The 23,200-nt window shown below is 46.0% G+C and overlaps 1 protein-coding gene across 2 annotated transcripts in view; it reads right to left on the bottom strand.

The window, feature by feature from the left end:
- Prkch (protein kinase C eta) overlaps positions 1 to 23,200 on the bottom strand; it is a 209,799-nt gene that overhangs the window by 4,574 nt on the left and 182,025 nt on the right. For both annotated transcript variants that reach the window (XM_021247846.2, XM_004837435.3), the window contains exons 11-12: positions 15,940 to 16,078; positions 15,128 to 15,316 (exon numbers count right to left, since the gene is read on the bottom strand). In XM_021247846.2, coding sequence (XP_021103505.1) covers positions 15,128 to 15,316; positions 15,940 to 16,078 — 328 coding nt within the window. The remainder of the gene's footprint in view (positions 1 to 15,127; positions 15,317 to 15,939; positions 16,079 to 23,200) is intronic.

The raw sequence follows: 23,200 nt of genomic DNA, 5'->3' as shown, positions 1-23,200 counted from the left end.
GAAATACATGTTTATAAGTTGCTCCATTCTCTAAGAGCTAGAAGTTCATACAGTTTGAGATCTCTTTGGATAAAGTTTCATCTTCAGGAAGACAAGATGGGGAAAATGCTTACAAAAAACAAAACAAAACAAGTAGATTCTGTCCCTGGGAAGGTCAGTGGGATATACTCCCTAATGGACAAGCAATTGCTTTTCTAAGAGCTAATTAACAAATAACAATGCTGCAAAAAAACTCAGGAGAGAAGGATGACAGAACAGACCCAGGTGGCTTGTGGGAAATTCCCAGCCCTGCCAATGATGCAGACAGAGGACATCTTGTGAATGTGTGGGAACAGCTTGTTCTGGGCAAGAGGAACAGTGCAGGACTATATGCCAGGGTAGCAGAATCACTGGTGACTGGGAGACTTTGCCCATTCTTCCCTCCCTGGCACTGTGGAAAAGGCATTGCCTGGGGATAATCAGACTAAATCATGGTGGCTCCCCCTTGGAAAGCCACATCCCTGGAATTGGGGACAGCAGAATAACTCTTACTAGTTTGATACTTTCCTCTTGAGATTCTGTAAATCCTTAGGAATAACCAGTTTTGTTTTGGTTTGATTTTTAATATCTTGGCTTAAGCCATTTAGATGTAGCCACCTTCCTCTCCCTCCCTCCCTCCTTCCCTCCCTTCCTTCCTTCATTTATTTTTCCAGTACTGGGAATTGAGCTCAGGACCTTGCACTTGCTAGGGAGGCATGGTGCTACTGAGCTACATCCCTTGCCCTGTCCTCCTCTTAAAAAAAACCTTTCACTCCATTTATGAAGGTTTACGTGGTGTCTGTTGAACGCAAGGCAGTACACTGGGCTTTGGGGTGCCTGCAGGTGACAAAGACAGTGTCTCTCCACTGAGTCCAGAGAAGGGGGAAGAGGCAGATGGATTCTGTAGTACCCAGCGGGATGAAATGAAGACAGACTTAGACCAAGTGCTGGAGAGGGGGCCTTAGAAGAGGACCAAGAATGAGCACTGGGGCAATGAGCAGGAAAGCAGCAATGTCAGAGAAGAGGTGGCACCTGCCAAGAGATGAAGAGGATGAAGAAGACAACTGTGCCTCAGCACAGAGCCCACACGAACACAGAGATGCACACAGCACCGGGCGTGTGACCCCGCTGCTGGCGACAGCCGGCCCTCAGGGCGGCTGCAGAACTCTCCCTGCAGCCAGCTGCACTCATCAGAAGTGTCTGGGGAGATGAGAGCTGAGAGCCTCCATCTGATCCGGGAGATGGCCCTGGCTACGGGGTGGCGACGGGAGATCCCACACGGAGAGGCGAGCATTGGTGGTGGGCGAACACTCCGTCTGAGAAGACACACGAGTTCAGAGGCTCAGACAGCTTCCAGTTAACAGGGGAGAAAACTGGAAGCAAGCCCTACAAGGCTTGTGAGAGACGAGCGAGCACTACCTATTGGGGAATACAGTCACGGGCCAGAGTCCAAGGTCATACATCCTCCCTGCCTGCCTGGCAGAGAAGTGGGGCCGAGTAAGGAAGTGAGGCACAGAACAGCAGTTGTTCCTTGTAGTATTTCTGTCAGGGAACAGAGACAAAGCAACAAACCTTTCAGAGATTGTAAAAGTTTTCAGATCAAAATGGAATCACTTGTCCAACCCTAACCCAAACAGAAAGAGAGCCTGGAGGATGTGAAGGATGAGCGCCCACGCATGGGTCTGGTGACAAGAATGAGCACAGAACTGGACACAGAAAAGGCTTCTTCAAGGGAGTTTGCCCCAAACCCCCGGGTCAGCTTTGGAGCAATGCTGCCTTTGTTACTGACCCCACTGTCAAGGGTTATCATTCAAGAGAGCTGCTGTGAGCCTCCCCAGCTGGCATTTAAAAGCTTCCCCGCTCCCCCTCTGAACATGTTCCTAGTTCACTTCGGCTCTTGTTTGCCCACCGCAGTGTCAATTCCTGAAGAACTGTGCTAATCTCTGGGAAATCGCTGTTTGTTTCTTAGATGACTAAAGATCTCACAGCCTCGACAAATCCGGGAGGCTGATGGGCTCAGCTTTGCTGTGAGGTGTGCAGGCCCCATGGTCACAAACAGCTCTGCAAATCTGGGGGTAGGTGAGGGTCGGAGAGCTGCCTCTGAGATGGATGAACTGTCTCAGAGTCCAGGCAAGATCATGAGTATGCATGGAGAAAGAGGGGGAAAGAGGAAGGGAGGGAGAGAACAAGAACATGAATGGAAGAACTGAGACCAGTCCAGCCCTCAGGCACATTTTATTTAGTCCATATAGTATTTTTTTTTTTGGTACCGGGGATCGAACTCAGGACCTTGCACTTTCAAGGCAGGCAGCAGAACCACTGAGCTAAAGCCCCAGGCCCCATATAGTATGTTTTAAAAGAAATTTTACTTACTTGTCAAACATTGAAAACTAGGAAATGTCACATCACACCAAAGTCAGGTTTTCCAATCTCTCTTGGAAAATGTGGCCTTTTAGAACATTGAGCCTGAACTACGTCATCATAGAAAATGACCTGGAATTGAGCAGTAGCTGCCTTTTTGGGGGAGCCCAGATCCCCAGGAGGCCACTCGTATTGCTACTCCCTAACCCTCACACCTGGCTGGCTTCACTTCCTCCTGACCCCTGGCACACAGCGAGAAGCAATCTGGGTCGGCAGCTGCAGGAGCTCAGGAAGAAGCCAGAGATGAGTACCATGAACAGAAACAGGGCTGGAGCCCTCTGAGGGCGAGGGGTGTGAAGGGGCTAGGGGAAGAGAGGTGTGGGTGTGGCTTACAGCCCCTCCAAGATGCAGAGACGGGGAGCTAAGGAAACAGTTCAGCCCATCACAGGCCTAAAATTGGTCATAGTACACACCGGTGCAGGTGTGCAGAGCTGGTGGCTCGGTGGTGTCTTTTCATCCCATGGTGGGCACAGGACTCCCTCTAAACACCATCTTCCTTCTGCCGTGCATGATGACTGCAAAATGCTTTTGCAGAAAACTTAATTCTATTTGCTTACATCCCTAACGGGACCCAGATGCCAAACAAATCAACAACAATGCTGTTTCGAGCAATAACTTTTGTCTATGTCTAAACTCACACTTAAAACCTGCCTCACCCCAACTGACCTCCTCCCTGGAGGTGGCCCAAATGGGAACACTGGCCCAAAAAGAAAATAATGTGATTTCACGAATGAGTCTGAATACATTTACTGAAGGCAGCAGAATGTTTTCTAGGGCCAACAAAAGCACTTTCTAAGCTGCTGAGAGTGAATAAGGAGCCAAGGGGGAGAAGTCTGGCTCCACTGAAAATGGAAGTCTCACCCTAGACAGCAGGAGAGGACTCAAGGACTCACAGGCCACTCTGCATTCCCTTCCCTCTGTGGGCCTCAGGAAAGTGGACTTGGTCCAGAGGCTACGAAAGCAATCGGGCACACCAGGCTCTGAGAACGAGACCCTGACCACTTCCGTCTAGGCTGCTGGAGCTGTAGGACTACCCGAAGAATCGATCAGCAAAGCATCTCCCGAGGGAGCTCAAGAGGGCAACATATGCCACAGTGTGGGCCAGGCTTGTAAAAGAATGTTCTGGGAAAACTGCAATGCAGAGAAAGATGCACGAAGGGGATCTCGTCTGATATGGAGAATACACAAGGGAACTGTCAGGTCCTGGGTCTGTACACCAGTTCTAGCACTGAGGAGTTGTGTGGCTATGGAGAGTTTTCCTCACTTCTCTGGGCCCAGGATTAGCTATAAAATGTGGATTTCCCTGTCCTCAGTAAGTCACAGTGAGTACATAAGTAAATCAATGTAAAGTACCTGGCGCCAAAAAGGGCTTCGAGAAATAACAGTATCAGTACTAGAATCTTTCAAAATCACTTGTTGGTGCATCTTTTTCTACCTTAAGACTCTGAGGGAAGAGAGTAAAATCTGAGGCCAGCCGTGACCCTGGGGCTTAGCTGGTCTCCACTGCTGCAGCCAGGAGAGACAAAACAAGATTTGTTTCCGCTCTTGAAGTCCCGGGCCCCAACCATGGGGTTGTAGCAACAGTCTTTGGAAAACAGTCTGCTGACAGCAGATCTTTTCTAAGGCAATCTTGAAACAAATAATATTCAGGATTTTTAAAGTGTAGTCATCTCTGTGTTAACAAGGGAGGGAAACATGGAGTGTAGAAAGCTGGGTCCAAAGGAGCCAATTCTTTGCCAGTCTGGTGTCGGGTCCACGACTGATCATGTCCTGGGCTGTGCTATGCAGGAGGATCGAAAGTTTGAGCGTAGCCCGGGCAACTTATGGACTTATGGAGATCCTGTCTCAAAGTAAAACACTGATAAAAAGGGGAAGGTTGGGGGTGTAGGTCAGTGCGAAGGCCCTGGGTTCAATTCCCAGTACCTAGTACCAAAAAGAGAGAGGGAAAAAAGGTTTAAACTAACTCCATGGAATTGTGAGTCTTGAGATAACAGGATCCAAATGTACTTTGAAACTAATTAAAATGTAAGCAATGGCTAAAAGTGTGTCTTCCTCTTTCAAAACATGTCTGATTTCACGGGAAGAGGACTAGTTATATAAATAGAGCAATTAGGCTAATAACACTTTCTTTCAGGAGCCAAAGAACACTGCATGTTCTACCCAACAGTTGCATTTAGCTGTTGAGCAAACAAAATGACCTTCTCTTTTCATTCAATTTCAGAACTTAGACAAAAGGCAGACAGAATCAGCAGGTGATGCTGCCGAGCCTGAAGGGCAGGAAACCAAGCTCAGGACACGCTCGCCAGTGTTCCAGCGAGGTGTTCCCGGGTGGGAAGAAGGCATTTTAGGGTTCCAAAGGGAGACCTGGGGAGAAGGGCAGAGAAAGAGTACAGGGCGCAGAGTAGTGTGTGGGGCACAGCCATGGAGGCTCAGAGGCGCCCAGCCTGATGGCCCTCCAGGGCCACAACGCGCTCCCTGTGAGGCTGCATCGCAGCATGGCTGTCCAGGGTCTGCCCAGTACTCAGCGCAGTCACTGACCCTGTCCTTTCCTGCCCCCAACGCGGGTAGACACGGACCTGCACTCGCAGTGCCTTCTGCTTGGGGCAGCCATACTAGAGGGAGGGAGCTGGGTGTGTGAGTGAAAAATAAGAAGGCCTGGGATAGAGACGCGAGAGGGTGAGCAAGTCCCTTCCACAGGAGGAGGCTGGGGCAGGCAGGCATGCCTGAGGTGAGGCTGACACCCGTCCAGTGGGCAGCGTGGGGCTTGTTGGGCAGGAGGGACACATGCACGGGGCTTTCCGGATGGCCCTGGGGAGGGAAGGGCGATGTTCTCAGGGTCAGGCGCTCAGACAGACCAGTGCTCCTGTGTGAATGTTGAGCGGGCTAAAGGAGGCTCAGACTGGACCCTGATGGGACTGGTAATGTGCGCATGTACAGCATCCTGCCAGGCATCCAGGCTAGTCTGGGAAGGGGGCAGCTGTGGGAGTGGAGTGTAGACAGCGGAGTAAAGAAGGTCCAGGTCTTATAAATGTCACAGCTTAAGAAATAGCAGCTATCTCTATGCTGTGTGTGTGTTAGACACTCTATGATGCACCTGGCCTTGATTGACATGTTTCTAATTCATTCTCTATGATCCTGGAGCAACCGCGATGAATTCTCACATCGTTCAAGTTAGGAACATTGTCTATTAGGAAACAGACCCATCTGCAGCCTGTCTAGGCCTGCAGTCTGGGAGTGGCGGGGCTGGGATTTGAACCCAGGCCTGTTGGACTCAAGCCTTTGGTTTTGGTCACTGTGCTTTGCCTCTTTGGCACTCTTGAGGGTGCCAGCCTTCTCATTTGGGTTCTGGACTAAAGAGCAGTGTGAGCAAGACTTAGGTTGGGAGGAAGCCTGGCCTGACATCAGGACCGAATTCCTCAAGATGGGAATTCACAGCACCCTGTGGGCTTCCTCCTGTTCTCCCCCTTCTAGTCTGCGTGCCATTCTTCTTCCTCCAATTCTACGGAGGGAGAAGTAGCTGAGACATTCACCCAGGACAGGTGTTAAAAGAAGGGGAAGGAAAGTAATGGTCGTAGGAAGGACCCGAGGAATCATCCCATCTGGCACCTAATTTTACTTCAAATAGCAGAGAATCTCTGCTTTGGAGAAGACAGAAGGACATATTCGTATCTTAACTGCTTGAAGAGCTGCCAGCCACAAGGCAGCTCTGAGAGGGAGAAATACGTTCAGGGGGTAGAAGTTAAAGAAAGCATATCGTGAGGAAAGTAGAAACAAAATAAGATTTTAAAGAATGTAATGGCATTCAGTGATGGAAGAGGCCTTCCTGAAAGGAACATGATTTTATGGGAAGTGTTTGAAGCAGAAGCCAACAGATCTGTCCAGTATCAGGTGTGAGACCAGATCAGGGTCCTCCACAGCCTACGCCAGTAACAGGACTGGAGAGTCTGAGCCTCTCATTCTTCTGTTCTTAAATTTGTCACTAAAGCTCTGGAAGAAAAAAAGCTGACATTTTGAAGATGACTGTGGCACCCTCAGCTACAGATGCCATGTATTCTTTGGGTGTGAAGTGGACTTTTCTTCATAAAAAATGAAATAAAACTTTCTCAAGCTGATCTCCCCAAGCTGGCTGTTGCAGGAGCGGGTATGTGAGTGTGAGGATGCATCTGAAGACGTTAGCTGGCAAATGCTTTACCTGGCAGGTTATAAGTGAGCTACACTAGGATAATCCGTGATCTTTCTCAGGAGGTGTACCACAAAGTGTACTTCATTTGTTCCTAATAGAACTTAGGACAATATGTGCCCTGTGCTCTTCCTGTTCCCACACTGGGACAGGAACAGTGCCCAATTCATAGTTGGCTGTATTTTCCATCCAGTCTTTGACTGGGACCCAACCGTTTTTTCATGGACATGTACTCTGTCCTTTTTCAGGGCTGCCAACACTCGGCCTTTCCTGTGTTTTGTAAATATGACTGCTTCCCTGAGTCCCAAGCCGTGTCAGTAGCTTCACTCAGATCATGTGACAAGGCTGGTTAAAACCAGGTAAAGATGAGAGGCAAGCCTCAGAGGTGGAAGCCCCAGGTCACACACCCGTGCTGATGCTAGGACCTTTGTTAGCCACCACAGTGTTCTTCCTGGTGAACACGTCTCAAGCAGCTCTCACTGATGGCCAGGTTCCATGGTTCTTCACTCTCTTCTAAGTGTCAGAGGGAAAGGGGCTCTCCTTTGCTGCGGCCGCCCCACATGCCCATGCTACAAAAATGACTTCTGTCTAGATGCCATCTTCCAAAGTGGCTAACAAAAGAAGTGAGTGCTAGAGAAGGGTTCTCCAGAGGCACATTATACAAAGTCCTTTATTTCCCCCTGATTGAGCCCAGGCAAATACCGTTCCTTAGTCTGGATGCACATTATCTGTGGTGTCTAAACCAAACCTAACGATCAACTGTTAAAAATTATGGCTCTTCAATAGTTGGCCAGGAAACTGGCCAACTTTTGCTTAAAGAAGCAAAAGTGTATTGCTTCTGTTCACAAGAGCTTTTCCAAATTAAAAAGCCCTTCCAATCCACAGACAATTAGTTAGCAAATCTCCACAGGTGAAAGATTTCCATCCATTTACAAAACCGTTGACATCTGTATCCTCCTAGCTGAAATAGAGATTAAATAGACAACTGGTATGAGTACTACATCAAAAAAATGAAAAAGAAAAGAAATCCTTCACACTGCTGGCTACAAATAAAACATTTAGACCTCCATTCTTAGAAAACTTACAATCTAATCAGAGGAAAAGATGTTAACAAAGGATATGACAAGAACCACCCAATTAGGGCTGGGGATGGCTCAGTGGTAGAGCGCTCACCCAGCACGCACAAGACCCTGGGTTCAATCCCCAGCACCTGGCAAGGGACAGCTGGGATGCATGTTAACCTCCCTTCTTATTTTAGGATCTTTTGATAATTCTTTGGGATTTTGCACATAACAGTATTTGAAAAACCAGTGCCCATGGCCTGGAGCTGGATCCTCCAGGTCCAGATCATTATAGCTCCATCTTTTCCTCCTCCTCCCTGACCTCCGCCTGACTGACCATCCTTCGGCCATTCCCTTGAGCAGTCCAATCTCTACCAGGAGGAAGGGGCAAAGAGGGAGGGTAACAGTGTTCCTCAAATCAGCTGCCTGGCCATACAACTGGACACACAATTTTCCCCCCTCCTTTGTGCACTGAGAAAAGCAGGGATCCTGCAGACACAGCACGGCTGATGAAATCTGATCAGTCTGATGAAATCTGATCAGTCTGATGACAGATGAACCCCACACATACACACACACTTTGATTTCTGCAAAGCTTAGGAACAAAAGCACTTTCTAATCTCCCGTTGATGCCAAGTTTACAATGCCTCCAGAAGTGACAAGAGGTGACTCGGGAGAACGTACCAAACTCCTTTCAGCACTTATCTAACAGAGTGTGCGCTCTGAGCTCCGAGACAAAGGTGCCGCCTTCACCGGAGTCAGCAAGGAGCCATGTGACTTCTCACCGGAGCTGACTCAACGAAAGCGCCGCCTCTGAGATGGGCTTCAACTTCCCAGCTCCAGGACCTCCACAGGACCTGCCCATGCCTTCCATCCTGCAGCCAGACACTCAGGTGAACCTAAAATCTCACACAAATTGTCTATTTTCTTTGGTGTCATGATTATCAACACTTTAGCATAATTTAGTGCCAGCCTAGGCAACTTGGTAACATGGTGGTAACAGCAAACATGCAATAGATATTCCAAAAGCAAGTAAAACAAACAAGCAAATTTTAAGGTCAACAATATGGAAAACCTTTATCTATTCTGACACAAATGTGCGTATCTTTGTATCTCCTGTTTGTGTTAATTTCTGAGGCCACTGCCAATTTTAATAATCAATTCTCTGAAAGCAGAAGCTGGGGCTTTTTGGAGGATTCACCCTGAGTGTTAACAGATATATTTAAGGGGCGATAAGACAAAAGAGCAAGGAAGAAAATAGCCTATCCATTGGTTACCTCTAGCTGTAAAGATCACAGGTTAATGATTCGGGATTCTCAAGTCAAAGTCCTGGGCTGCACACAGTGTGTGCTCTAACTACCCTCACCCATGGCATCAGACTCTCTGGAAAGTGTTCTCACAAGTCAAATCCTTTGTCCTGGATTCATGGCTACAGGAAATTTCTGGACAGCCATACACAAAGCTCTCCAATGTCCTGAATCTTGGGGGTGGCAGAGAAGGAGAGGCTAGAGTAGAGGTGATGACGGGAAGGACAGGGACAGGGGAGTGATGCTGGATTAGGAGACCAAAGGGGCTGGGGCCTTCCTGCCTGGGATGCTGCCCAAGGACCCCTCGCCCGCCCAGCTCAGGGGACTCACGGACGTTATTATGCTAGGTGAAGTGCCGAGGTCTTTAACTCTACGCAAGAGCACACAGATGGGAGTGTGAACAGTTCACACATATATGGAATAATAGTAAGACCTTCTATGGTAAAACAGGGAATTTAAAATCATTTTCTTTTAGATAAAAAAAGACAAGCAGACTATCCAATAGGCATAAATCCAGGAATCGCTCTGGTCGTCTATTTAGGAACAAAATTATCAGGCAATCTCTGGAAGCCACGCCGAGATGATTCACCCCATGGAGACAGTGGGAGAAGGGGTATGGGAGCCTAGCTTGGAGATCTTGGCTCTTCCTATCTCTCCAGTGGGACAGGGCTCACCCAGCCAGGCAGACAAGGACCTCACAGGGTCACAAGGGTAGTAGTCTGGGGCAGGCCCAGGATGGCTCACCTTTTCTGTTCTCTTTTTTACTTGCTGAAAGTGTTTCTTGGGTGTACACTGAGCTACTGATTTGGGGGCTGAAGGACCCTTCCTGAGAAAGCATGCACACTCTTCAGAGACACAGAAGAAATAAACTTTATTTCTTTATCTGTAGCATAGAAGGATCAGGGTGGTGTAGACTCCCAGTCCAGGAACCCAAAGGTCTTGCTTGGACTCAAAAGATGTACCTGGGATCCACAGGACAGCTTCTGTGTGGCTCATATCCTTGGCTCTCTGTGGGTATTTGTATTGCTAAACCATTTCCCTTCAGCTGTGAAGGCTGAGCTCGCCTTTTCTATACAGGTTAGAGGTGTTTCTTCAGAGACTCCTGCTGATTTTGTAGAAGATACCCATTCATACGTTAGCACATACATTTTTCCTCATTCTTACAACTTTCAAATGTATACCAATAAAGAAGACAGTCAAAAGATCCCGGATTGTACCCCATACTCAGACTTGACGTGACAGACACATGCAGCATCGTGTGGGCCCCGTTCCTTCACTCACCCCGGGACTATTCTGAAATGCCAGGAATCATTTCACCTGCAAACAACGTTAGTCTGATGGTCCATGCTCTCTACCACAGCCAGAGTGATCTTTCCAACGTGAGACAATGACGTGGTCTCACGTGCTTGGTTGCAACCGAGCTTTCAGAGACCTGCCCTTGCACTACCCACAAAGCTCAAGCCCCTTCCTGTGCCATCCCCCCCCCCCCCACGCGTCTTCTCTCCCCTAATGAACATCTATCCACTCCATAGTTGGCAGTGATAATCTCCAACCTTCCGCTGGAGTCCAGACCCACGGGATCACCAAAGTCTATGTCCCTCCTCAAACAGCTCCTGGACCCATCGGTGTTTACCTGCCCAACACTCATCTCTCACTCTGGCCACCCACACTTCCTTCTCCCATGGTGTGAACGTGTAACTAAGGTTCTTGGAACACACATGCTACTTCCTGTTTCTGAGGCTTTGCCCAAGTATTTTCTCTGCCTTCAAAATACTGCTCACCCTTGTGCACTTGAGTGATTCTAATTCTCCCTTAAAACTCAGCCTGAATGCCACTTCCTTTGTCCTGTCCTGATGTTACTTTCCCTGTTCTTACCTCCAGAGAAAGGTCTTGAAAGATCATTCTTCCTTGAGAGTATGCTAAATATTGGTTTACCTGTCCTCATCCCTACTAATCTGAAAGCAACAGAAGAACTTTTCTCATTTGCATTCCTAGCATTTGGCACAAGCCAAGCAAAGGAAGCCATCTGACAAGCATTGACTGAATTGAGCTGAAGGTGGCTTCTGTTTGCCTTACATATTAGCTTCTCCTTTCATGATCACTAACACTCTTCTCAAGTCAATAGCATGATAACTATTGCAGCATTATTCAAATGCACAGTCTTTAAGGCTACAATTGATTATTATCTTGCTGTGTTAAAGTTAAACAGGGGAGAGATTCACGCTATGTGAGCAATAAGCACACAGCATCCTGGTAACATCCTCTAGGGGCTAATATTCCTCGTACTATAGGAAAGAATCCCATCAGGAAACAATCTGAGTACTAGAAACATGGGACTCTAAGAGTAGAAAGATATTTCTGAATGAGAAGTAGAAGAAAAATCGGAAATGGAAAGGTATAGTTCAGCTTGGAATCTTTGATTAGGAGTCAGGAAAATCTGGACCCCGATTTCAGTTTTCCCCCCTGTTTTTTTATAGTAGCAAAACACAAGTGACAGAATTTACCATTTAGACTATTTCGTTAGTGTATAATTCAGTGGCATCAAGCACATCCACACTGTTGTGCAATCATCTCTATCTCCAGAAGTTTCCAGAAAAGATAATTATGAAGGTTTCTTTCATGAGGAAAAGAATATCTGGGCCTAATTAAATCAAGTTGAAATTAGAGTCAGAAAGCAATCTGGGTGTTTATGAAGCATGACTTGGTATCTTGAACCTTCTTCCTATTATGCCAAAGTCGTGTTTTTTCTGAGAGGAGGGTGAAGGGTCTAGACATCATTTCATGCACATAGCTCTAATAACTGGGGAAATTGTATCCTAAGCGTGTGCTCTCTGCTACGTGCTGCTCCACCCATCCATGCAGTGTCCTGGGCCATCCATGCAGTGTCCCTGTAGGACAGATACAGCACCTCACAGGCACAGAGGAGGAAACCGGTCCAAGGTCCCACAGCCAGGCAAGGAAAGAGCCACATGTGCCCCAGGACAGCTCTACTCTACAGGCAGGTTCTTAGCTTCCATGGCTCTGATGTCTTTGGCTCCTCAGTGTTTCTCCTCTGTGTATTTTTTCTCCCAGTACTGGGGACCAAACCCAGGCCATGCACATGCTTCCCAGACACTCTACCTCTGAGCCGCATGCCCAGCTCCTCTCCTAAGTCCTGAGTGCTGTTACTGTTGCTTTCTTTGCCTCAACACATTGGCATTTAAATGCCTCAGCCCTCTGGAAAGACCAGCTCAGTATCCTGGTGACAGCAGTTAAGTGTCTTAGTTTTAGGTATGGAGACTGAAATGTGCAAAATGGTACAGAGAGTGCTTTTCTTTTCTAGAAATTTTATCTGACAACTTTTAAGATTTTCAGAAAATGACTTTGAGGGCACATTTCTTGAAGGAGGAAGAAGCACAATGCTTATTGTTTGTTTGAGAGGTTTACATATGTTATTTCACCTAATCTTGACAACAACCCTATGGTCTGGATTTTACTACCTCTCTTTGAGAAGCCAGGGCACTGAGACTCAGGGACAGAAGCTTATCAAGGTCATGGTACCAGCCCTGGTGCTGTAAGCCTGAAGCCTTGCTCCTGCTGGAGACGACACCCCAGAGGGAACACCCAGGGCCATCTAGGAAAGCCAGTGTTAGATAGAGGAGAGTAAACCAGCTCAGGTGCGGTCTCCAGCCAAAGGAAAAGCTTGTGTTAGTAAGGATCTGAAAAACAGGAAGAGGTTCAGAGTGGACCTGCAAGGAGAGGGAACAATGGAGTCTCCAGGAGGCCGAGATTCCCTTTAGATGACGCACTGGAGGCTGTCTCCTCTTAGAACAGAGTGTGGATCATCGACATTACTGGGTAATGATAGTCACCAAAAATATCTGCTGTATATTTACCTCAAAAATACAGCTTCAAGTAACTGAGTTTATCCGATCTGAATTATTCCATATAAATTTTAACCTTGCCCAGTACCTGCTCTAGGTTCTACAAAGCTTGGCTAATGGGGTTATGTCTAGCCTCAGATTTAGTTGGAAAGAACCCTCTCAAGATGACTCTGAGGTACTAGAATGAGGTTGAGGAGTTTTTCTAAACACATAAAGAAAAAAATTAAGAGAAGGTGATGAGAGAGACAACCAACCCAAACAGAGATGTGACCTCTTCAGATTTCTACTAGACTTAGATTCAAAACCTATGAGGAATTTATTGGAGGTGCACTGATCTGAACTGTTAATCTCTAAATAGAGAACAGTGAAGTTTCTTGAAGCAGAGACTGATTCTTATTTCCTGCTCACCATGGTTCCAGACACAATGATCTTTATACACCAAGTCTAGTAAAACATATTTTTCTTTTATAGTCATTCATTTTTAGGCTACTGGGCATTGAACTCATGCACTGCACTACACCCCCAGCCCTATCTATCATTTATTTATTTGAGACTCACTAAGCTGTTAAGTTACCCAGGCTGAGTTCAAACTAGTGATCTTCCTGCCTCAAAATACATATTGCTTTTTAGCTTGAGCTAGCATTTTCATTTGAGTGATGAACTGTGGGAGCCTTCTTTAAAATACTGAAAAGGCTAAATCAGCGACATCAATTGAACAAAATATGTGCACTGTGAAACATCATTATTGTGAAGGTGGTTGTTTCAGGCCACAGGGGCTAGCAGGCCTTGGGGGTCACAAACAACCTGATTCTGGGTCAGGGAAGCTGGGAGAGGAATAATGCAGAGAGCCTGACTCCCCAGCGCTGTGTCATTACAGCTGACGTTATCCAGGCCAGCTGTGGCCAACGCATGTAAGTATGATCCTCTGCCAGAAATTTAAAACTTCATGGCACATATTAGCCTTTCTCCATGATATTTTATGTGTAAAATTATAAAACTCATGTTCTTGGTCTGCTCAGTCTAAAACTCCTACTGAATATATAAATAAATTGTTCTTATGAAAATATGCTAGATGGGAAACATTTTGTAAAACCCCGAAGTATTATGATTTTATTCCTATTTGAGATTAATGCTTTCTCAGGTTCAGGACAGTACTGGCTTCTGAGCCTCTAAGTCTCAAGTTATGAGTTATGATCCACTTTGGCAATATTTGCTTAAGAAGGATTGCCATGATTATTTTTCTTTCAGTGATGTGGAGAATTTTCAGTGACAATCATGACTTCAGTGTCAGTACACAGAGACCAGCATACAAGATATCTTCAAAATGGTATTGATTATAAGAATTGTGATTTCTAAAGAGACAAGTCTTTCAATAAGATAGCTAGTATTTACCATATTTAACCTTTTGTTTCAAATCACTGGAAAAGATACAACTTTAGGAAGATTAACTGAAAAAACAGAAATTGAAGGTATTATCTATGGGATAAAATTCCATAAAAATCCCATAGATAGGATCCAACAGAGAACTGATTGTCCTTATTTTTCCACTAAAGAATGGAGTTTTAACTTATTTCTCTATTGCTTTGCATATAGCAGATGACAATCAGTGATTTTTTTAACTAAGTGTGGTTAGAGAACTGATCCAAATCACATATCCTTTATTATTTTCAACCTATAGGCATCAAAGCAATGCTTCTGCCTCACTTCAAAGTAAGGCACATAGCAGAATGCCTCAAACGCATACCAAAAAAGACTGCCTCAACATGACACATTACTACATCACACGTGAATCCCAGGTCAGAACCTGGTTTCCCTGGGGAGAACATGGCGGCCAAAGAGATCTGTAGAAGTTTGGAAAACTTCCTTCTTCCTCTTGCAGCACTGAAGGAAAGTCCCCTTTGTCCTGTGCCTTGGACATTGCTGAGAGAAGCACAGTTGCTACCATGAAAAACTGAGAATGATTCACTTGCCCCTGGTGTGACCTGACTATATGTAATGGGACCATCTCTTCATCTACTCTTAAGCTGCGAGTGCTAGAAATACTTAACTTCTGACAAACAAGACTATCAACTGATACTGCATTTTGCCTAGAAATCACTATTGCATATGAAAAGAAAACAGCCCGGGGGAACTATAACTCTTTGATTCTTTAGATTGAAATACAAATTTTAGGGCTCATGGCTTCCTGGTAGAAGGTATTCAAAAAAAGATATTAGAAGCATGTACAACAAACTGGTTTGCACTAGTTTGGAAGTTGGCCAGGGAAGCCAAACTTACAGATTTTAGGATCCCTGTGGCATCTTCATGGAGCCAAGTCGGGTAGACCACTTCATCGTTCAGTATGGCTTCAAAGAGGTCATCTTCATTCTCAGCCTCAAAAGGCGCATGACCACACAGCATCTCATAGAGCAGTACGCCCATGGCCCACCAATCCACCGCAGGCCCGTACAGCATCTCCTGGAGGATCTGGGCAAAGGGGATCGCGTGAGAAGTGCACGTGCATCTGAGGTAAACCAAGGTATTCTTTGTGAATAAGGACAATAACAGATTAGGAAATATAAAAGCAAAAAGAAGTTAGAGTCTCCTGTGCTGGCATGCACACTTCACGCCATCTCCACAGAGGGGTCTGTATTCACTGTGCTCCACTCAGTGCACCTTCTCTTCTGGGCAATCAAACATTGGCTGATCCAAAACAGAGAGGACTTTGGAAATATATTCATGCAGAAGGGATGGAAGCCATGTATATGGGAAATGATTCAAGAGCTTTTCTTTACATCTGTTAAATGGATTTGCTTAATGAGTGCAAAGAGGAAAACAGCCATGAACACAATACACTTTGTTCTCATTTATGGCCAAAACCTAAGATAACCACAAGGTTTACTAAAAAGATTTTTTTTAAACTCAAATTCTTATTTACAGGAACTTTGGACATTTTCAATCCCATTCACTCAATGAGACATAGGAGACTGGAGGTGTCGGCTTTCAATACTGCCCCAAAGCTATGGCACACAAAAACAGAGGGCGGCATTTCTGGTCAGGGTTACTGCAGAGCTCAGATTTCAAAAGCTTCACCAAGCAGGTGCACTCACCTCTGGAGCAATGTAGTCAGGGGTGCCACAGAATGTGGCCGTGGTGACCCCATTACAAATGCCCTCCTTGCACATTCCGAAGTCAGCCAGTTTACAGTGACCTTCGTGGTCCAACAGCACGTTGTCCAGTTTCAGATCCCTGAAAGAAAGTGACAGCAGCATCGGTCAGGACAGGAAGTCCCCAGATCACCCACTAGAAGAACTGGCTTGCAGGACAGGCGATCAGACCACAGAGCAGCCAGCTGGGCTTTGTGTACACTATCAGAAGAAATGGACTTCTCTGGGATTGCTGCATCAAAAATCGAGATCACATCTCAGAACTGCCCTTAGGGGTCCTAGATCATGGGTCACCACGAATGGGTGAACCACACAGAATCATGCAGACCGTCCTTTAGAAAGGAGGCAGAATGTCACCTTTCTAGGCTTTGCATGTACCTTGTTCCCATAAGAAATCACCAGCCTTTCCCTCAGCTTCTCTCTAGCACCCATTTCTGCCCATCAGAGTGTACTCAGTGGGCGTTCAGAGCATGAGGCAGCTGTGTGCCAGGGCTGTGACTCCATGGGATTGGACAGATTTGGTCACCACTGTGCCTAACACAGCATCCTCAGTAAATATCAGCTTTACACACACACACACACACAGAGCAGGGAACCAATTGCTGTATAATTCAAGTGGCAAAATGAAAATACAAATCGAACACAGTGAGAGAAAGAGAAACATACGAGAACAATTCCTTCCATGGGAAGAGAGGGCTGCTTCATTGTAGAAACAGAAATGGAACCAGGTCTGAAGGAATGAGTGGGTCTCCCAGGCAGAGGAGAGGGCAGAGAAGTGACAGACTGGTGGCCAGAGCAGGTGCCCAGAGGCAGCAGGGGAGGGTGGCTGTGCTGGAGGGGTTGCAGGGGCACTCAAGGATGTGAAAAACCCCAGGACTAGGAGGACAAGTGAGGTCCTTCACACTGAGAAGGGTCTGAATGCCACACCAGGGAATTTTAATATTTTAATATTAAGCAAAAGAGAATCTCTGTAAGTAAGGAAGTAACAGTTTTCAGGAAAAGATCAGCTAGAGGTAGCCGAAACCGTCCAGGGAGATGCTAAGACCTGAACCAGGCAGTGACAAATGGAGTGGAAAGCAGGGGTCAGAAAGGAGAGAGGAAGCAGAGCTTCTGGAACACTGCATCAGTAACGAGGCTTGAAAAGCACTCTGGGTGACCAAGAAGAATCAGTGGGAAGACAGCTCCTGGGTCTGCCTTGCAGCTGGCAGTGAGCGGGGACGTGGGTGATTATTAAAAGGGAACCAAGGAATCAGAAGAGGGTCTTCCAAGTGTCCTCTCTGTCCATAGCAGGCCTAGGAGGGTGTAGAGAGCCCAGAACAAAAGTACTTTCCTCCCTTCTTCCACTACTCAGAGAAGCCCCCTGGAAGGAAGAGAATTTCCTGCAAATAAGTCTGGTAAAAAGCCCTCTGTGTATGCAAGAACACAGCCGCACATTGACAAAACTGTGTGCAGGTAAAAGGCTGCATTCTCCAAAAACAACACCTTGTGTGGCATAGGCTTCTAGCACCTGGCTTTTCTCCAGCCTGCTCCAGAGTGAGGTGAGTCACCATGCTGCAGACCACAACAGCTGACAGTCCAGGGTGACCAAAGAGTGGGCCAGCCTAGTGGAGGATGGCTATGGTTTGCCTCCCTAGGAACTAACCACACCTATCAAGGGAAGAGGGTCGCTCTGTGACCTGGCGATCCACCCTGCCCTGGCCTGGGGCAGCCTGGGGCAGCCTGGGGCTGCGGGGCTGGGGGAGACAGAATCCCCCTCCCTTCGGTGTCTTTATGGTGCTGGCTACTCGATAGGTCTCACTTACAGAGGACCGAGTTCTGCTTCCCATGCCAGTCTGAGAATGAAAGGCCGTTGATCTGAGGGGCCCCGGGGGAGGCTTCTCTCTGTCCAGCCTGGATCACCTTGTACTGAAGAGCGAGGTGAGGACAGAAGTGGTGAGACCAGTTCCCACGCCATGCCTGTGAGTTTCGCTGCTGGGCCATGCAGGTCTCACAGATGGTGGTCACTGGAAAGCTCCCAAGAATGAAAATGAAGCCCTGTTTCCCAGGAATGCTCAACACATGCAGTAAACAAACGAACAGAGCTCTCTCAGCACAGACCTTCCCTGCACCCTTCTGGCTTTGGCAGAAGCCTCCTGGAACTGGGGTCACAAGACCAGGGTCACCCACCTCACCAAGCGGTCCTCACTGCCTCCAAACCAGATCTGGCCCAACCCCCAAATCAGATTCCACCCCTGTTCCATGCCGATATCTCCTGTCCACACAGCCTGGGCCACTGTTTTCAGTGGGCTGCAGGCTGTGGACGGTGCTTCCTCCTCCTGCCCTTCACTCTCAACGCTGTAAACATAAGGCATTCAGGCCACATCCAGTCAGACTTGGAGGAACATGGGTGTGGATGGGGAGAGAGGTGATGTGGCCATGCCACATGAGAGAGGCCACTGCTGGCCACATGGACTCTCACCTGCTCTTCCACAAGTGGCTTCTGACTCAGGAGGCTCTGTTAGTGCCTGGTCACCTGGCTCCCATGGGATGGATGCCAAGTATCAGTGAGTGGCAGCTGGCTGAAGCAAAATATGACAGTCTGTGGCCCTTGAGACAGGAAGGCCACAGGGGACCAAGTCTATAAGGCTGGTTCGATGGACACCAAGTCCCAGCCCAGTGGCCTAGGCCAATGTGGGCCCAAGCACGAAGCACTCTCACCCACATTTCCAAACAAGGTTACTGAGTTTCTGGATTCTCCTGAAGCCGTTACACCTGCTGAGATCTCGGAAAGGAGCTTGGACAACAGAAACAAGTGCTAACACAGACCCACAATGGTCTGAAGAGCTGATCCGAGATTGCTCAAGAGAGGCTGTGACTGAACAGCCCAGGCAAGAGGTCTGACTGCTCATTACTCAGCTGCTGTCAGGAGGGCAGGAGTTGCTCAGGGAGAGGAAGGTGCTTCACATTCAGTTTGTTGGTCACAGTCCCTCTGCACAGAGAAGACTCGGAGCACAGCTCTCAGGAACATACCTGAGCAGCCCAGGGCTGTGACTCATCCCGGTCACAAGATGCCTGAGGCCACAAAGGCAGGTTAGGCACCCAAAACTGGACTTTTCAGTCTAATCTAAGGCACTTCAGAGCTGTACAAGCCCCGAGGGAAATACCCTAGTGGGTTTTACACACGGTACAAAAATCTCACAGTGGGATCCCAAGAGGATTCAATGAAGAGTGCAACACACCAGCTCTGCTCTCAGCCCGACTGACTGCATCTCTTCCTCCAGGCAAACAGACCTGTCGGAGAGCAGCCCTGCACTGGCTTCCAGAATAGGCTGTATGCACCTGTCTGCCCCCTGGGCAGGAGCTGAGCCTCCCCCTTCCCAGCCCCAGCCCATCCTGGCAGAAGGTACCAACCAGAGAGAGAGGTGGAGGGGTTTATGACAGACACCACTGGAGCTGCCTGGGCAGTCCAGAGCATGTCTTATTTTTAAGGGAAGGAAGTCCCATAAAACTCACCAGAACCCTTGTTCTAAAGTAATTAAGCTTACAAATAGTGATTTGTTTTAGGCCTTTGAAATAGCTACCAGGGGGAAAAGAAGACTCCTGAAATGGAAGTTTAAATTCTCCTCTTTAGTGAAGCTGGACAAAGGAAACTGACTTAGGAGGTGCAATACAGGGCAGAGAGGACCAAGTGACCCTCCTCCTTCTGCTGGCTTATGTCTATGTGAAGAAGCCAAACACAGAGAGGGTTAATCAAACAAATCCAAAGGTCACTGAGCCATGAACAGCCACGGTCAGCTTCCACACTAAAGGTAAGTCACACCTTTATTAAAAGAAAAAAGAAAAGCAAAAGCAAAAAACAAAAGTCGCCCTCTGACTCCTGACTTTAACTTGAAATGTGCAGAGGTCAGATTTCGGCTTTGGAGCGCCTCAGCCTCACACGCCAATGTGTAAGTCAGTGGCCAAATTTAAGAAGGCTACACAATGTAGATTACAAGTTCACACAGGGCAGAGGCTAAGATTCTAAAATGCCCAAAACACAATTATGGGCTCACCAGTCATTAGCTCACTGAGCACTGGTGTTTAATAGCTAATGCTTTTGTCATGCAAGCCAAGAAAGAGTTATTTTATCCTCTCTGTTTGCCTGAAAGGTACATTGTTCTTGCTGGCTAATCAGGGTTACTTAAAATGTCTACAGTAGTTTCTGAGAGAAGTGCCAAGAGGATGAAGACAAAGAAGATTCAGAAATTGGATTTATTTTGTTTCCACCCTGAGTTGTTCTGACAGTAAAAAAACAGAACGGCCTGAGTCTTTCTGCTCAGATTGCTGGAATCAGTCAGCCCCTCCAGAAGAAAGAGGAAAGTGAGCCGCAGAGAGCTGCTCCTCGAATAAGAATGAATCTAGGAAGCTACTCACATTCAGTAACTGTTTTTAATGCATTTTCTGGCTTTATATCATGGAAAATTTCAAACATAGACCAGAAGTATAGAGCATAATCTGGGAACTCCCGTCCTGACCATGCAGCATCGGCATCTCAGTGCAAGCCCCATCTTGTTTCCTCTGTGCATCTCCTCACTCCCTTCCTGACCCATCTTTTTTCAGATTATTTGGAAGGAATCTAAAAGATGAAATCATTTCATCTACAAATATTTTATCTGAATCTGAAGTACAGTGATTTAAAAAAAAAACACAAAACTTTGATACGTTATCATAAAATAATAAACAATTGTCAGGGCATTGCTTTTTGTTTGTTGCACATTTGTGTGTGTTTTTATTTGAAGAAAGCTTTTGTGGATAGTAGCAATAGTGTCAACAGTAGCTAATGTAATGTATAACGTATCAGTAGCTAATGTAACGTATATGTTTGCCAAATTCTAAGTGCTTTGTCCATTTTATCTTATCCTCAAAATAACCTTTTGAAGTTAAGGTCTACTCCAAGATCATATAGCTACCCAGGGGTAAGTAACATCAGCACAAGTTGTGCTGATGTCCACATCCTCCAGCACCCTCTCTTCTGCATGGCAGAATCACTGGCAGGCAGTTCTCTTGGTAAAATGTTTCCTGAGAGGATTTTACTCAGTGAAACAAGAACCATCTGAGAGAACCAATAAATATCCCAAAGACACAGGGGATGTTTTATGTACATCACTGTGAAAAGCATAACCTGAATTCTGTCAAAAAACTTAAAACACACCCCTTCCCCCTTCATTTGTGCAGAGCATGAAGGTAGTGAGCAGTGAGCAAGAGCCAGATAAAACAGGGTCCAGTGAGGATTTCAATCTTTAGTCCAAGAGCAAAGAGAAACCATTGAAAGCCTTACACAGGCAAGATGTGGCATGAGATTTCTGATTCCGCAGGTCTCCAGCTTCAATATGGAAAATGGATTGGAGGGGCTGGGAGTGAATGTAAGGGAATCAGTTGAGAAGCTACTGGAATGTCAAAACAAAATAATGGTAGCTTAGATTAGGGTGGGGGCAGTGAGGTACATAGAACTGGATGGATCAAGAACTTCTGGGGTGGTAGGGGGGAGATTTCATAATGGAAAGACACAAGGATAAAGGGAAGGGTGTCTTGCAGGTTCTGGCCCCTTGAATTTATTTGGAACACACTAAGCCATATTTTGGACATGGAAGTGGAGATGTTTAATGGGCAGCTGAATACATATGGTTAGAAGTCAGAGGAAAGGCTGGGTTGGAGATAGAAGTGTAAGTTATTACTTGGGTATGGATAAATTCACCTGAGGAGAGGTAAGAAATGAGAAGGCGAAGACCTGGGATTGAGCTGTGGGAAGAGCATCTTGTGAGCACAAGACCCCTGGCCATTTCTACACTGAGACCACAAACCTCAGTGATGAACGATACCCTGTGTGGAGGCAGAGCTGAGAGCTCAGCAGTCTCGGCCCACTGTCTGCCCTGTGCCGGCCATGACGGTTATGTTGCGATGTAAAAGGACTGGAAAACATCACCCCTTCACACTGCTAATCTCACGAGAGGTTCTAGATTAAACCCTTGAACTTGCCATGTGATGCTCCTGTGAATGTAAGCCTCTGTGTTTTATTTTACAAAGACGTTTGTTGCTGTATCATACATGAGAAAAAAGAACCTTTAGAAACAAGTTAAATTACTTATTAATAGTGGAATGGCTAACTAAAGTACAGTATGTTCATGACAGAATTTTATCAAAGCTAGCACAATTTTATGAGAAACTAAAATGGTAAGGATTTTTTTTTGGCCTAAATTTTATGTCTTCTGAAAAATTCCTTTCTGATCATAAAAGCAGTATTTTCATTTAAAAATTAATCATTCCTGGAAAATGATGGAGAAAATGATGCTGAGCTCTTATTCTTCTAATCTTTTCTCTTCCATGCTCCACTAAAATGGTATTACGAAGTAAACTTATTTTTTTCACTTAGAAAATGTCTTGGCCATATTTTTACATGCTATGGATCTACCTCATTCTTGGTGATGGTAACATACAATTCCATTATCAACACGCACCAGAATTTAGCCAGTCCCCTCTCCCTGAACATGAGGTTTTGAAGCTTTTTCACCTTCAAACAATGCAGGTATGGATACTATCTGCACACCTGTAGAGTGTTTAAAACTTTTTAATGGAAATGCTGTATCAATGGCCATAAATATCTAAATATATATTTAATGGTCACTTGTAGTTTTTGGTCTATTCATATTTTACCCATTTTCATACTTGAGTTGTTTTTAAGATGTTCCTTACATATTACAGATAGTAATTTTTTGGTTATATTGGTGGTAAATACTATTGCCCTGACTGTTTTCAATCTTGTATATGGTAACTTTCCCATTTTCATGTAGTCAAATCTGAGTTTTTCATTTATGTCTTCTGGGTTCCATGACTTATTCAAAGGCTGATACAATTGTAAGTGAAAGAATAAGATACAAAGTTGTTCAATCCCAGGCACCAAAAAAAAAAAAAAAAAAAAAAAAAAAAAAGATCTTGGGAGGCAAAGCTGTATTTTCTCTTAATTGCACTACAGTTGCCAAGGGAGGGAGATAAAGATAAGGAGGCAAGATAGGAGGGAAAGGGGAGAAAGGAGATGAAAGAGAAAGTTAAAAGTCTACTTCTGAGTGAGTGATATGCTCATGGATAATTTTCACTTTTTTTCATTTTCTAAATTTCATTATAGGAATCATGTATTATTTTGATAACTAGGAGCAAATTATTAAAATACATGTTTATGTAGTCTGGCTTT

The sequence above is a fragment of the Heterocephalus glaber genome, unplaced genomic scaffold (genome assembly GCF_053883595.1).
Source record: "Heterocephalus glaber isolate CG9 unplaced genomic scaffold, H.glaber_assembly_v1.0 deba00001608, whole genome shotgun sequence".
Taxonomy (NCBI): domain Eukaryota; kingdom Metazoa; phylum Chordata; class Mammalia; order Rodentia; family Bathyergidae; genus Heterocephalus; species Heterocephalus glaber.
The sequence above is the reverse complement of the archived record's forward strand: the minus strand, read 5'-3'. Positions and strand labels throughout refer to the sequence as shown.